Here is a 15,751-nt window from a genome sequence, read left to right as displayed (position 1 = left end):
CCCTCTTAGTGCACTGCCAGCACAGAGCCCAACTGAGCCATTTGATGGGCTCCAGCAGACTCCATGCTGGCAGCATGCTATGACGGGGAATACCATCTGTCTGATGAAGTTGCAAGTTAAAATGTTGTAATATATGGGCAATTACATTTTTCACATTCCTGAATTGCACCAGTTAAAACTCAAATGAGGGTTATAGCCTTTACTGATTCAACAAAGTATATATTTGATTCCCTCCCCCCTTGCTTCTCACAGATACACATACAAATTTCTAAGTGTTAAAATGCTTACTTTGGCAAGCAGAGAGACGGAAGATTTGTTTGAATTTATGTTGCTATTGTTGTTTTACTTGTAGGTACATGAGCTTCTTTCCTACTCCTTCCAACATCACCACTGATATCTTGTTTGAGAAAAGTGCCAACTATTTCCATTCAGAGGATGCCCCCAAACGGGCCGTCTCCCTGATCCCCAAAGCAAAAATCATCACCATTCTCATTGATCCATCAGATCGAGCATATTCCTGGTACCAGGTATAGTAGAAAAAGAACATGAATTAACTACTGTGAGATACCAAAACCATATCCATTACTTTGATAGGCGGGAGATGGTTTCTTGTGACTTATTATTCCAGGCCATGTAATCACTATGTAGAGAGGCTATATGAGGAAGCTAATTAACATAATTCCTTCTCTGCCAATATTAACATGTTTCTGAGTAGTAGCTTATGGGAAAGCATAAAAATTGGTTTTTCTGTTATTACAGTAAAGTGGAAATCAGACCTCAGATACTTTGATCTGATATTAGACTCTCGCACTAGTGCATTAATCTATTGTGGTCAAATACAACAGTGGCATGTTCACAATTCAAGTAAGCAGATTCTGACTCAGAATATGGAGTGTGGTGTCCCTATGCTTTGACTGTGCAGTACTGAAAGGCCCAGTGAACTACAGACAAGTAGAAATGGGTTTTCTAAGTTCAAACATGATGTCCACCTCCAACCTAAAGTACATGCTACTTTAGACCCTATCTAAAAGATGTTGTTGTTACAGATTTTCTTGCTGAGAGCAAGATGAAGCAGGGTTTCATTTTCAGAATAGGGATGTTGTATAGAAAAAAATGGTTCCCTAAAACACTTATTGATGTACTCATTTGCCTTCATTTATATCCCAACTTTCTCACAATGTTGAACCCAAGGCAGCTCACAATACAAAGTAGACTCTCAGTTAACCAGCTCCCATGGAGATTGATAGATATTAGATTAATGTATATTCTGGTTGCTTGAGAGTTGCTATTAAAATAGGCATAATTTAATGCCATACTATACCATACTATAAACTCTGTATTGATGTGATGTTAATATTGAAATACAGTAATCAAAAGCAAATAAAGACAAGATTAACTTAATGTAACACAGTTTTGCTGCTTTGCTATATTTTAAAAACAGCTTTTTATTTAAAGCATTATTTCTTTGATTATTTTGCCAGTTGTTTGAGAGTTCCAGTTGCTAACATTCTGGTTAACTGAGAGTCTACTGTAAATTATAGATCAACACCAACCATAATAGCAAACAGCCAGTTAAAAACAATTAAATAAACTTAGCAACCAAATGAGGTAGGACATATTAAAGTCGGAACCAGAACCCCAAATTCAATCTTGAAATTAACTGTTGCCAATGCAGATATTTCATAGACTGCATTATCCATATTAGCACATCTAGACCGTGAAATTCATAAGAGAGGTCCTTCTCCCAGTCCCATTTCACCATATTCAAAAGCATAACCTTCCCTGTGAATGTGCCCAGGTTTAGGATTCTCTCTTTGTTGTCCTCCTAATAGTAGTGAAGACTTTTTAAATCAAGCATTTAGAGTCAAAGGTCTTTAAGCAAAACTTGAAAGCTATATTGTATTTAACCTTGTATTTTCACTTTTAAAATATCCTTATTTAAGTATATGTTTTTAGTGTCGTTAATAGTTTAAAACTGAATTAAACTATTAATCATATTTAAAGTATACATTGACATTTTGTATGTTTTTAATTGTGTGGTCCAGAATCCTGTTGGGTGATTATGAATGCACAATCTATAATTATTTAACCATAAGTGTTTTGTATTTATGACCTCTGTGTTTCCCTTAGTTCAGGACTAGGGACTGTGAAGTTCTTGCAATCTTCACAAGACAGTAACCAGCCACTGTAATTGATGGGAGTCCATTTCCCAGTAAACTGGGGAACCACAGGGTGATGGTCCCACCCCCTCCCTTGTGTGAGCAATCTCTGGTATGAAAGAGAATGACAAGAAGGGTCCTGTTCAGTCCACTGCACCAATGATTGCTCATAGGAGGGACCGGACCATTATTCAGCTGCTTCCCAATTGACAATGCAACAAACCTCCATGAACCACAGCAATCGTTTTCCAATAAGTGCAAATTAAATGCAGGACCAGGATAGGATTCACTGAAAATTCTTGGGATGTATTCTGTTTTATCACCTGTCTGATGCCAACTCTATGGTAGCTTAGAAGGTTTCTCTTTTTACCCTAGCAGCCATGAAAATTTGTGCATGATTTATCATTGATATTGCAGCTGATTGCTCTAGGAAGGCTTTTCTCTCATCTAATCTTATTATAGTATTGTTGTTTATGTTTAATGAGTTTTAATTCAAATTATTTTTAATATGCAATATGTAGATGCCATTTCTTTTATATAATACTTTCATATTGTTGCATGTTTATATTGTACATCAGGGCAAAATATTAATAAACTAATATTACTGCTATTGTAGTAGTCTGATTTGCAATGTATCAAAGCATAAATCTCAGTACATTGAGTTCTGTTTTTCAGTATACTGTGGCAGTAGCCATATTAATCAATTTTAGGAAAAATAATAAAGAGCCTTGTGTCACCCTCACCTTAAGAATAAGAAATTTATTGTGTCATTCTTACTCAGATACAGATCCATGACAGGCATAAGGCTTCATAGACCAGAGGCAATTTAATCAGAATGCCATTCTGAGTTTACAAACTTTTATATTTGTGTCTGTGTACCTTTGTGAATATATCCATTTCCTTCAATAGCACCAACGTTCTCATGAGGATTCTGCTGCTCTTAAATTCAATTTCTATGAAGTGATTACTTCGGATGACTTGGCACATTCAGAGCTAAAGATTCTACAAAAAAGGTGTTTAATTCCTGGCTGGTATGCGATCCATATAGAGAGATGGCTGAAATATTTTCCCACTTCCCAGGTAATTTCATCTTATCAAGTATTTTCCTGCTGTGATAAATGATCATCATAACTTGGTAGCATGTTTAATATTGTAACATGTTTAATAATGGATTGTAATGTTATAACGTGTTTAATAATGGATTGATAAACTCAAGTATGCATTTTATGCCTCGTCTTGAAAGCCAAAGCACTTCAGCAGAGAGATGCATTTGTTTTCAGTACTAAAGTGTGAGATTATTTTAGGAAACACTGGGGAAAATCCCTTGACACCTAAAAATGAGAGGTTTCTACTGAAGAAAGTGTTGTTTTTTAAAAAGTGATCCTAATACTTAGATTTTTTTTTCCTCCTACCTTTGTTTTCCTTGGAACAATTATTTGTTTGAGAGCTGTTTTATAAGAGTTTGGGGCATGAAAAACATCACCCAAAGAAGAAAGATATCCCAAGATCTAGTCTGTGTTCAAGCAGATGACAGGATTCCAGTAAATACAGGACTCCAAGCAGACTACTGAAAAGTACCTAATAGCTACACAGTTCCTTTTTCTTACAGTTCTCCAGTTGGTGGAATACATTTTACAAGACTGGAGACAGTGAGCACTTGATCAAATATACTGAAGTGCAGTTATTGTGCACCCATAATTAATAATGTGCACTCAAAATTTCAATAATTCAGACTAAGATCTCACAGGAGCAATATCCAGCAAGGAAACATTAAAAGCAGTCTACAGTTTCTTAACAGATGCAGGAATTCTGGTTTAGCCATGTTGTGTTTATCAGCTAAAAGCAGAGGACTCTAACACAAGGACCAAACTAATTGCAATTGACATAAACTACATGTAACAAAGATTATTAGATTTGAAGCCAAATGATTTTTTCATACTTACATTTCCTTTCCTTCCCCGAACCTATCTCTTGTAGACCCCCTTTTCTCTCTTTTTTGTTTTGTTTTGTTTTGTTCTGTTTTGGTTAGTTTTGTATGGTGACACATTAGTTATCCCATTAGCTCCTCCCCTATCATTCCTACCTGCCTCAGTCTTTTATCATATATTGTAAATAACTGATTTTTCTGCTTTTTTATTTTTTGTTTTCAGTATTAATAAAAATATGTTTAAAAAGATTATGGGATAAGCTGCCACTTATCTTGAAAATATTGTGGATTTTACTTGTTTACTAGCATATATACCTGGCATTGACCAGGTGTCAGAGGGGCCACTGCCCTCTGCTTTCACCCCTTCTTTTGCTTTCTTTCCTCCCCTCCCCATACCTTTCCCCTTATACTTTCTCTTCCCCCCTTTCTCTCTCCCTCCCTCTCTCTCTCTTTCTTTCTTTCTTCACTTCCCCTCCCTTTCTCCCCAAGGGACCACTGTCCCCTGCTTTCAATCCGCCTTTCTCTTTCTTTCCCTCCCCTAATAACTTTTCCCCCTTTCTTTCTCTTCTTTCTTTGCCTCCTTTTTCTCTTTCCTGTTCCCTCCCTCTCTCCCTTGTCTCTTCTTTATCTTTTCTTCCTTGCTTCCTTCCTTCTTCTCTCCTTTCTTTTTTCTCCAGCTCTAAGAGGGCCTACCTCAGAATGGTAAAATGGCTCTCTTTGACCCCTTCCACACAGCTGCATAAAATCCACATTGAACTGGATTATATGGCAGTGTGGACTCTGATAAGACAGTTCAAAGCAGATATTGTGGATTATCTGCCTTGATATTCAGGGTTATATGGATGTATATTATATAGGTAGGTAGGTAGGTAGGTAGGTAAGTAGGCAAGGTAAAGGTTTTCCCCTGACATTTAATCTAGTTGTGTCCGACTATGGAGGTTGGTGCTCATCTCCATTTCAAGGCCGAAGAGCCAGTGTTGTGCGTAGACACCTCCAAGGTCATGGGGCTGGCATGACTGCGTGGAGTGCAGTTACCTTCCCGCTGGAAGAGTAGCTATTGATCTACCCACATTTGCATGCTTTTGAACTTCTAGGTTGGCAGAAGCTGTGGCTAATATCAGGAACTCACCCTGCTCTCCGGATTTGAACCACTGACTTTTCAGTTTAACTCGCTGCCACTATAAACTATTGGGCTGTCTCCACTGGAATCACTCCCACCTCTACCATGCCTGTGAAGGCAGTGAAATAGAGAGAAATGCCTCCCTGAATATTAGTGCTAAGGCCAAGAAGTATATAATTGAATGCTGCTTTGTATTTTTATAAAGGACCACAGTGAACTGTCTCTGTCAATGCCCTCCATTGCACTGCTCAGTAGTCACATTACAATGTATTTCACATGATTTTGCTTTTACGTCTTGCAAATTGTGATAGTTAGTGTTTTTGTCTTTTCTGATATGATTGTACTCCGTAGTCGGTCAGCCTAAAAATAGAAATGTGGAAAAACATCATAACTATTTATTCACTTGACTTGATGCATGCTTCTGAAATATTTTGTATCAGTTTCTGTTGCCAATTACTGTCAGAACAGACACAAAATCTTACTGCAGAATTATAATAAATACAATGATCCTAGTGCATTATAACAGCTACATATGCCATGCTATAGCAAACAAGATTCCATAGCAAACCAATTGTTCTATGTTACACCACAGATTGTGCACTATAATTATGCCTGTTTACCCATACAGTTGCTAATTATTGATGGACAGCAGCTAAGAAGCGACCCTGCTAGCATCATGGATGAAGTTCAAAAGTTTCTAGGAGTTTCTCCACATTATAATTACTCTGAAGCTTTAATGTGAGTTCATTTTCCCTACACTATCTTTCCCACTCATTATGTATGCTATATTTTGTATTTCACAGGTCTTTTAACTGTATAATGTTTACTTGTTTTACTAATTTTATTTTTTGATTGTTTTGTAGTGGTTTTATTGTTTAGCTTGTTTTTAAAGAAATTGGTGAGACTGAATGCTTCCTCTGGTGGAAAGGTAGGATAGAAATAGAATAAATAATAGGAAAGTTTTTTTTGTCAAAATTAATTGTCTTTATTTACTGGGTTTCTTCATCTACTGGATTTATTCTTCTGACCATGAATTGGAAATTGTGAGCCTACAAATTAAGTATTTGGGTGGCATCTCTCATTATCCTTTAACATTGCCTATGATGGTTAGAGCTGATGGGTGTTCAAGTACAAGGAGTAAAAATCATGAGCTTTATTGCAAGAAAAAAAAAACAGATTTTATGTAAATAAAACTATTTACAAGCACATAGATGGGGAGAGGCTGTACAGAATGGTGGGCTTGATGCAAAAAAACCCCTCTAGAAATGTTTTCAGAAAATGTGAGTGAATACATGACAAAACTGCAAAACTTTGACATCTGTCATAACCTATACGCTATTTACTCCTAATCCAGAATAATAAATCTACTGCAACTTACTTTCTGTTTCATACTTTCTGGTTATTTTTAAAAACCAGTCCAAACACACATGAGTAAAAAAGCACATTTTGTTTAAAAAGATATATTGTTCAGAGCATCATTCTACAACTTTATGCATACTGCAAGCAATATTGCTTCTCCTCTTGGGAAATTACTGAAAGCCAGTAAAACTACTTTACTATGCAAAAAAGAGATTGGTAAATCCATGCTACAAATGAATCTTTTTCTCAAAGTTTCCATTTAATAAATGATTTATTTAATTTTAATTGATACCTCTATGAAGGGTAATTTGAACACTGTGGATTAGAACAGTAATAGACTGAGATAGAAAATAAATCCCACTTTGTCTCAAATGTGCTCAAATATGTGTGTACATACACAGTGCTGTTAACAGAATAAGCCCAAGATATGTGTCTGTGTGTGTGTGTGTGGGTAGGTGAATGGGTCGGTGGGTGTTAATTACTATAATACTCTAGCTAGTAATATTTCAGCCTTTCCAAATATTGATATTTGCCAAGTAGAATACATACCTTCCAAGGAAAAGTGATTCAATACTTCAGCAATGTTTTATACACCTTGCAAATCCCCATACAATATATTAAAAATTAAGCATAGTAATTAATTCATTATATTTAAAACCAGCTATGATTTTAGTGTGTATTTAAATAATCATTGGAGTATCTTTGTCTATGTGGATTGAGATACTGTTGTTTTAAACAGGCACGTTAACACTGTTGCTTTAGCTTTGCCCCTCACCCCCCAAATTCCTATGCAGAGGTCTTATTATAATTTAGGATTTTTTTTTAGGTTTGACCCTCAGAAAGGATTTTGGTGTCAGCTGCTTGAGAGTGGAAAAACAAAGTGTCTGGGGAAAAGCAAAGGCCGAAAATATCCACCAATGGATCAAGAGGTACATTTTTCCATGTATCTAACCTTGTAATAGAAACTATACTGTGAAAGTGAAAAACCACAAATAAAGAAATGGCTCTTTCTTATATCTGAGACAACTCTCTAGGAATTTCTAGGGGCGCTTCCAGACATGGGAAAAACCCACACCAAAGTGGGTTTAAAAAAACAATTTCACTGTGGGTTTTTGTCCCCACACGTGCCCAATAGAACCAGATGTTCCGAATTGGATGTCCCCAGGCCATCACGGTAACTACCACAATGTCATGGGGTCACCTCAACCCCCCCCCCCCCAAGCCTCAAAAATAAAAAACTTACCAGGCCATCATAACACTTCTCTGGAGGCCTCCTAGCACATAGAAAATATGTGCCAGGAGGAGGGGGGCCAGAAGTGATTTCCCCCTCCTCCTGCTGCATCATTTCTATGTACCAGAAGGCCTTTGAAGAGGCATCATGGCAGCCTGGTAAGTTTTTTGTTTTTGTTTTTACTTTTAAGGCTTTGGAAATTGGGGGGAGGGGTTGAGTAGGAGGTGGTTGCCCTGCTTGGTTCTCTGGGCTCACAAGGCCCAAAGAACCAAGATGGGCTGTGGGGATTGACCCCTGGGTAGTCGCAAGACTACCCAGCAGTTAGTCCCCACAGGACCTATACCCCATTAGACCCAGGACTTTCAGGAAGGCCCAGATCTAATGGGATATCAAATTCATTCAGGACAAAGTAAGGTTTACCTGCTTTGTCCTGGATTAATCCTTTTTTACTAGAGAAGTTTTTTGTTTTTCCCATTACAGCTGTCCCTCCAAGTTTGTGGGTTTGACTTTTACAGATCTGATTATTCATGGATCTGACTAAAAATGTTCCCTGTAAAAGTCTGAGAGGACCCACATTTTTGACCCTGTCTGGAAGGGCCCTAGGTCTTCCAACATAACCCTATGGTTGAGGTCAACCAGAAGAATGGCTTCAAACTACACCTGAAAATCAGGAAGAATTTCCTCACTGTGAGAGCTGTTTGGCAGTGGAACTCTCTCCCCTGGACTGTGGTGGAGGCTCCTTCTTTGGAGGCTTTTAAGCAGAGGCTGGATGGCCATCTGTCAGAGGTGCTTTGAATGCAATTTTCTGCTTCTTGGCAGGGGATTGGACTGGATGGCCCATGAGGTCTCTTCCAACTCCACTATTCTATGATTCTATGATTCTATAAGCTGTCCATAGAATTGCATTGGAAGGCTTAGAGATTCCTAGAGGGGTGCTCTATTTAAAAATATCTATAGGTCCTTTAACATGACTGGAGGAAATTGACCATAGGCTCACACTGGAGAACCTAGAGATTCCTAGAGGGAATATTATTAGCCAAACACTGACTCCTCTACTATATCTACTTAGTACTGTTTCTGGTCTTTATGAATACTTGGATAGGAAGATGGTGGTGAGAGCTCTCTAACTCTCCTCCATAAAGCAAAGTGGGTGGGTGGGGGATCAGTTCTTCCAGCATGGACTTTTCTTCCAACTTTTACCATTCTACTCAAAGAAGGGAGCGATTCTTTTTTAAAGAAAAATTCATATTATACCTTAACTTTTCTCAAAAACAAAAGGGAACCGCTGCCTTCTCTGAGGCCCCATCTACACTACCAATGTCTGAATCTAGATTATCTTATTTAAACTGGATTATATGGCAGTGTAGACCCATATAATCTTGTTCAAAGCAGATAATCTGGATACAGAAACTGGATTATATGGTCAATGTAAATGGGGCCTGAGTAGAGTGTTGAAAACTCTTTATGAATGCCTGGGCAAGAAATGGTGATGGCAGTGGTCAGGGTCAGCTGAGCCACTAAAGTAGCACTGGCATTTCACCTTTCTGCAGAATGACCCTCAACTTTTCCATAGGTCATATCAAAATCCATAATTTACCCCCAAATCTTCCCCTAATTAACTATGTGGTTGATTCATACACAAATATATATGGTGATCATGAAGGTAGGTTAGGCCTCCTTTTTTTAGATGGAGTGTAAGAATTCTAGTGTTGATCCAATCATGTTGGCACTAAATTAAAGTTTTTGGACTCCAATCTGCTATTTCCATTTCTTTTGACTGTTATTTTTCCTCAGGGCCAACCACTGCATTGCCATGGCATGGTAACATTTCTATCAATATCCTTAAGTATTTTTGGAGAAACAAACTAATTTAATAAGAAATGCATTTCTATTGTAAATATCAGGGTTTACAATGAATCATATTCAGGTATAGGAGCCCCCGGTGGCACTAATGACTTGAAAGTTGGGTTGCTGACCTGAAGGTTGCCGGTTCAAATCCAATCTGGGGAGAGCACAGATGAGCTCCCTCTATCAGCTCCAGCTCCATGCGGGAACAAGGATGATAAAAGCAACAAAAAACATCTGGGCATCCCCTGGGCAAAGTCCTTGCAGACAGCCAGTTATCTCACACCAGAAGCGACTTGCAGTTTCTCAAGTCGCTCCTGACATGAAAAAACATATTCAGGTATGATTAGTAAAGTATGGTGATCATTGAACTTTAAGCAATCCTGCCCAGTATTGTACTCATGATGTTTAAAATGTTTCATATTTAATGAATGATATCATAGCCATATCTTTTCAGAACCTGAAAAAGATTCCATTGTGGGATTTTATAGATAAATGTCTTGATAGAGGAGTGTCCACTGTTGTTAATTATATCTGACCGTTTCTTTCCTTCACCATCAGTCTAGGGCATTCCTTTCAAACTACTACAGAGATCACAACGTGGAACTTTCCAAATTGCTACACAGACTGGGACAACCTTTGCCATCCTGGCTAAGACAAGAGCTTCAGAAACTGAGATAGCACCAAGAAGAGACTGTACCACATCCTGTTTCCTTCACTCTACCACCCTTTGCTTTACTGATGGATCTTCAGTTGTAACAGACCACATTAATAATTTTTCCTCAGAATTAATAAAATAAGAAATAAAGCCACACACCAAAAGGAGGAGAGAAAGATATAAATGTATGTGTGGTATCAGCTTTTAAGTCTGGAAAAAAAACATTCGAGCTATGTGGAATTGTTCTTTATCTTGTCTGGGACTCACACATATTCCAGTCACTGGAAGAGTCACAGAAATTGTGTTTATGATCGATACTCTTCATTATATATGACAAATTACAGTCTGTCAAGACACAAGCAAAAGGATGGAAACATCTCTCAGAGGATTGTGAGGTTTGTAATTTCCTTGACAACTGCAGTTTTAGTCAGCTTTCTGTCCCATCTTTCCTTTGTTATTTTAGAACTGATCTTAAAGATACCTGGATTGCCACCCATCAAGAAAAATAAATGTAGTTATATTATCCAAGAATCTTTCCTTTGGAGGAAGATTTGCTTGCTGCATGCCCATTTGTTTCATTCATCTTTCTTAATGATACAGACAGAAAAGAGCACAATATATGGCCCAAGAGATTCAGTAACAACCCCCACCCACCCCCACCGCGGTAACTCTCCTTGGTTTAGGTATATACTATAAAACAATTCTACTTCCAGCTTCAAAGAGAAAAATATGTTTTCATATTACAACAATTATAAAAAAAAATTGCCTGGGTCTATCGGCACAGCACATTAGTGTTTAAGACTGTAGCTTCACATTTTTTCCTAAACAAGTATATGGCACTTGAAGATTGCCAGGTCTTGTATAGCATATCAACAAAAAGACAATGCGGTTTTCATCATACAGTAGTGGTGGTTAATGTGTGGTGCGCCAGGCATCTCCAACTATGCTGATGAGGGGCAGTATAAGTAAGAACTACATGTTGATTACCCTGCCATAGAACTATAACTCTGTGAACTGGCCCACTGTTGAAAAGGTTTGGGGACCCCTGGTGTATACAGATGGGCTTTGGGAGTGATTGCCCTGGGAATCTGGGAGTTGTAATTCACTCTTATTCAGAGAACATTGAACTCAGCTGATAAAGTATCTGGACCAAACTAGGCACACAGAGCCAACATGGCCAACTGTGAATCCTAGGGGAGTTTTGGGAGGGTTGACTCAAGATTTTTGGGAATTATAGTTCACCCACATCCTTATACATTTTTTCATGAGAGCATCCATATAAACAAAAGAAAAGACTGAGTTTTTTCTTAAGACATAGTGTAACATATGATATTACCTACCCTAACTTCCAAAAAATAAACAATCCCCTTTTCAAATAACCCAGGAATTGCCAGGTACCCAAGCTATTTTTTTTAAAAAACTGGGAATAAGATGAGAGGACAGGCGTTAGGACCCCGCGGACTTCGGCCGGGGCACGAGGGAGACACTCCAAGACGCAAGGGAGTCATAGGAGGAAATGGGAGGAAAAGACCGCAGGAGCAAAGAAAGGCAAAGGTGGCAGCAGCAAGGGACCCACAGTGCCTCTCTCTCTCTCGCCTACCTTGGTTGTGTGTGAGAGAGTGCGTGCATGCACCAGCTTTGGTGTCTCACCTCTCTCTCGTCGCTACCTCTCTCTCTCTCTCGGCGCCCCAATACCTGAGGGGCGCTATATGCAAACGCTTAATTAGCCTAATGGTTCAGCCGCCCTTGCTGATCTCACTTCTGTTAAAGCCACTTGCATTTCTACATGTGAAAACCTTGAATTAGTTGTCATTTATTAAAGTTATGTCTCATGTTCGCAGTCAAATTCACTTAAAAATTGGCTTCATGTGGCTCCCTTCATGAGCCACCAGAAGAAATCCTGATGTTCTGGAGATGTCACAACAATTTTGTAGTAGAACCTACATATAACTATAAAAGAAGCACCTGTGACTGAAAGTAAGCATATTCATAATCCATTGATGGTTGGCATTGTGTTGGCTATTCCCAATTAAAGTAGACTTCTTCCATCAGTGTTTGAAAGGAGAGTCAACACATAGGCAAATCCAAAGTTTGGGTCTTGTAAGATTAAACATAAAGAACACAACACTTCGAAAAAAAAGGAGAGCATCCCGAAATTGTGGTGGAAAGCATTAATTAGACTAGGAAAATTCGAGTTGTTGCTGTTTTGAAGGATTTAAATATGCAGAGTTTGGAATAGCAATGTTTATGCATTTTCAAAATTAGTATTCCTTACAGATTATGAGCGACACGATTTACATTGTACTTAAGGCAATCCTTTCATGGGGTTTCTTGACAAGATTTGTTCAGAGGAGTTTTGTTACTGCCTTCTACAGAGGATCTACCAGCCAGACCTCTTTCTGATACCCACAGTTTAGAGAAATTGTGGCCCAAACAGTCTCTGGGTTTGTTTGTTTGATTGACTTTTGAAAAAAGTAGCAATGGGGGCCAAAAGAAAAGTTAAGGAAACCTCAGACTCTCCTCTAATTTAATACTGCTTAAGCAGTGAAACTCACTGTAAAATGTTGTACATTCTCTGTAACTCTTAGTTATTAGTCACTTTTCCAACCACAGAAGAAAATATCAGAAAATATCAGAAAGTTTATCATTTTAAGCACTAGTAGTACTGTTTGGGGAGGTGAAATCTTATTAAATAGTTTGTTATAATGTCATCCAGTCACCCTAAGCAATAATCAAACAGGCTGAAATATAGCCAGAGCCTTAGACCCATTTGCTGACAATCTAACATCTTAATTTTGAGCCATGTGTGTATTATGCTTGAAGGCAAATATTTGCCTCCACTGAAAATTTCTTGCGAACAGTTCAGTTTTGTGACCCGGTATGGTGATACATATAACTAATAATATCTTTCTTATAATAAGTCTGCAATTCTCAGGAAAAAATAAATCCATGAAACTCAATGGAGTTAACTTCTGGGAAGTTATATCGATGAATGTACTTTTGTATCAAGTTTGTATAAAATCTGTAAATGAAGCTAATTAATGAATAACATGTATTTATAATATATGTCTTTTCATATCTCAGTGTCAGTGTGCTTTGGATGGAATCATACAGAAGTGCCATAGATGAATAGGTAGATCCAGTGCAAAGGAAAGTGCTTAAGGTGGTAACCTGCAATATAATGAGGGTAGGGAGTCAGAGGAAAACATCTGTGACAATCCCATTCAACACATCAGCAGTAGAACCACCCAAAATACAGAAGAAACTGAGAAAACGAATATAGATATAGGAATTTATTCCTCCGTATATCAAAACTTCCCAGAATTGGAAACAAATAAACATACAAACATCTATCCATCTCCTGCCTTGGGTTTAAGAGTTCCAGCAAGTCTCAGAAATTCAAGAAGAAAAACTGGGCTAGAAGAAATGCCTTATATATTAAAAAGAATAGCCAATGAGTCGAGGTATAACTCCTTCCAAATCTCAAGATTTTTGGCCAGTCAACAAAGCAAGTCAGAAAATGTCCCCAATTGTGATGCCCCAACTAAATACATCTCTCATGGAGGTATGACTGACATCAGCACTACAATTGATTTGATGCCAGTCAGTTTCAAATTGAAAGCCAATAGGATGTACTGTAGTTTGAGAGTTAGACTAGGAATCCCCATGGATACCAACTAGGTGATTTGGAGCATGTTTCTTTCACTCAGCCCAAGAGAAGGGCAATGGCAAAATTGCTCTGAATATAAATCTTACCAAAAAAAGCCCTAAGACAGGGTCACCATAAGCTGGAGTTGACTTGAAGGCACAAAACAACAACTTCAAATCTTGATTTCAATCAACTTATTTAGAGTGTATGCATAATGCATAATTTTGGCAATTTGATTCCACTTTATCATGACTCCTTCCTATGGAATTCTGGGACTTGCAATTTGGTGAAGGATCCTTCAGGTTTTCTGCTAGTGACTACTTCCTTGCTGGTCATATGGATAACTCATTCTGACATTAGTAAATACAATAGTAAGAACAAGTTCTTGCATGGAGGTCTGTGATCAATGTCAACAAAGGGAAAACCACATTCTTCCCCTGCAATGATAAATTCACGAAAAGGCTGATGGTAGTGCCGTCTAGTAGACTGCAAGAAAGCCTTGAGATAGTCCAATTTTTCCCGTAAACTCTGAAGTCCTCCAACTTTGCTGAAAGCAAGCCAGGTTATGGCCAGAAAATACGGGATACTCACCAGAATCCCTGTGCATCATGGAGGTAGTTAGTGTTCAGTTCTGAGAGTCCATGTTAGTATAGACCTACCTTAAGATCTAACTCTCTGCATTCTCATGGAATGCAAGTTACCATACTTCTTGGGTGGTGGGGAGAGGAGCTATTACAATTAAAGTGCTATTGATTTAATAAGTTGTTCTACAGAAAATATATAATCAGAAACTGCAATTATCTATATATATTTAACCGTCTTCTTTTTTTCCCCCATCTAGTACATCCTTTCCATGCAGTTTTCTAAAATATGGATCCAAGGATTGGATGCTCTCCATCACTTCTGCATCTCCAATTATGAATAAAGATTCATAAGTGACATAAACTCTTACATCTGCCAAGTTGCAAGGACTGTTTTTTTAAAGATATAGCTATAGAAAACGTAATCATCTCATTGAAAATTATTTCAGTATACACTTTGATGTTAACTGCCTTGAAAATGAATTGTTTTCTATCTAACTGTTGCAAATCCCATTTGCCTGGATATATACTTGATTCAAGAACTGAAGGGGACATAACTTCCAATCTCTCTGGGGTATTTTTAGTTTATTTGGGAATTTGTTTAGGGAATGGACACAAAATTGTAAATACATTGTATTTTTCTCACTTCTACAGAATAAAACTTTCTGCTGCACTATTCTAGGACTTAGCCTCTCATTCTTTCCTAGAAATTTCTGAATTTCTTCCTTTTGAGCCTCTAGAGCCCCCACACACCTCTTTTGTGGTCATTGCTGTTCGATTTTAAGATACTGGCAAATCTTGTACAATTCAAGATATACAGGTTCTTGTTCCCATAAGTAGTGTTTGCCAGCTAATGTGCTTTATAAAGTATAAGTAAGAGGGGGGGGGGGTTTTCACCCAGAGCATTATGTAAACAAGAATTTGCCTCGGCTTTCATCCCCTCAGCTATTCTACAGAGAATATTAACATGAACAAAAATAATGCAAGCATTAATGTTCACTAACAGCGCAGTGCTTTAATGGTTCGCAGAGATGAATGATTACACTGGTGGGCTTCAGGGAAACATCTTGCAAGTCTTGGTTCTAAAGTACTGCAGAAGCAATGCACGGTATAAGTCAGGATCAATTCTACCATTATAAGTAGAGTGAAGCAACCATTGTAGGCTCATGCATGCTATTACCCTCAGTAAAACTTTAAAATGTGTGTGTGTTGGGAAGGGGGT

At 38.0% G+C, this 15,751-nt stretch overlaps 1 protein-coding gene across 2 annotated transcripts in view; it reads left to right on the top strand.

The window, feature by feature from the left end:
• The window catches only part of ndst4 (N-deacetylase and N-sulfotransferase 4), a 149,355-nt gene extending 134,150 nt beyond the window's left edge, over positions 1 to 15,205 (top strand). The window contains exons 10-16 of one of the 2 annotated variants that reach the window (XM_062983498.1): positions 353 to 527; positions 3,069 to 3,239; positions 5,835 to 5,944; positions 7,392 to 7,494; positions 10,203 to 10,694; positions 12,141 to 12,276; positions 14,790 to 15,205. In XM_062983498.1, the coding sequence (XP_062839568.1) occupies positions 353 to 527; positions 3,069 to 3,239; positions 5,835 to 5,944; positions 7,392 to 7,494; positions 10,203 to 10,322 (679 nt within the window). In that variant the 3' untranslated portion in view covers positions 10,323 to 10,694; positions 12,141 to 12,276; positions 14,790 to 15,205. The remainder of the gene's footprint in view (positions 1 to 352; positions 528 to 3,068; positions 3,240 to 5,834; positions 5,945 to 7,391; positions 7,495 to 10,202; positions 10,695 to 12,140; positions 12,277 to 14,789) is intronic. The other variant, XM_016994116.2, reaches the window with a different exon arrangement.
• The last annotated feature ends 546 nt before the right edge of the window (positions 15,206 to 15,751 follow it).

This window comes from Anolis carolinensis, chromosome 5 (genome assembly GCF_035594765.1).
Source record: "Anolis carolinensis isolate JA03-04 chromosome 5, rAnoCar3.1.pri, whole genome shotgun sequence".
Taxonomy (NCBI): Eukaryota; Metazoa; Chordata; class Lepidosauria; order Squamata; family Dactyloidae; genus Anolis; species Anolis carolinensis.
This window is presented reverse-complemented; position numbering and strand designations above follow the sequence as displayed.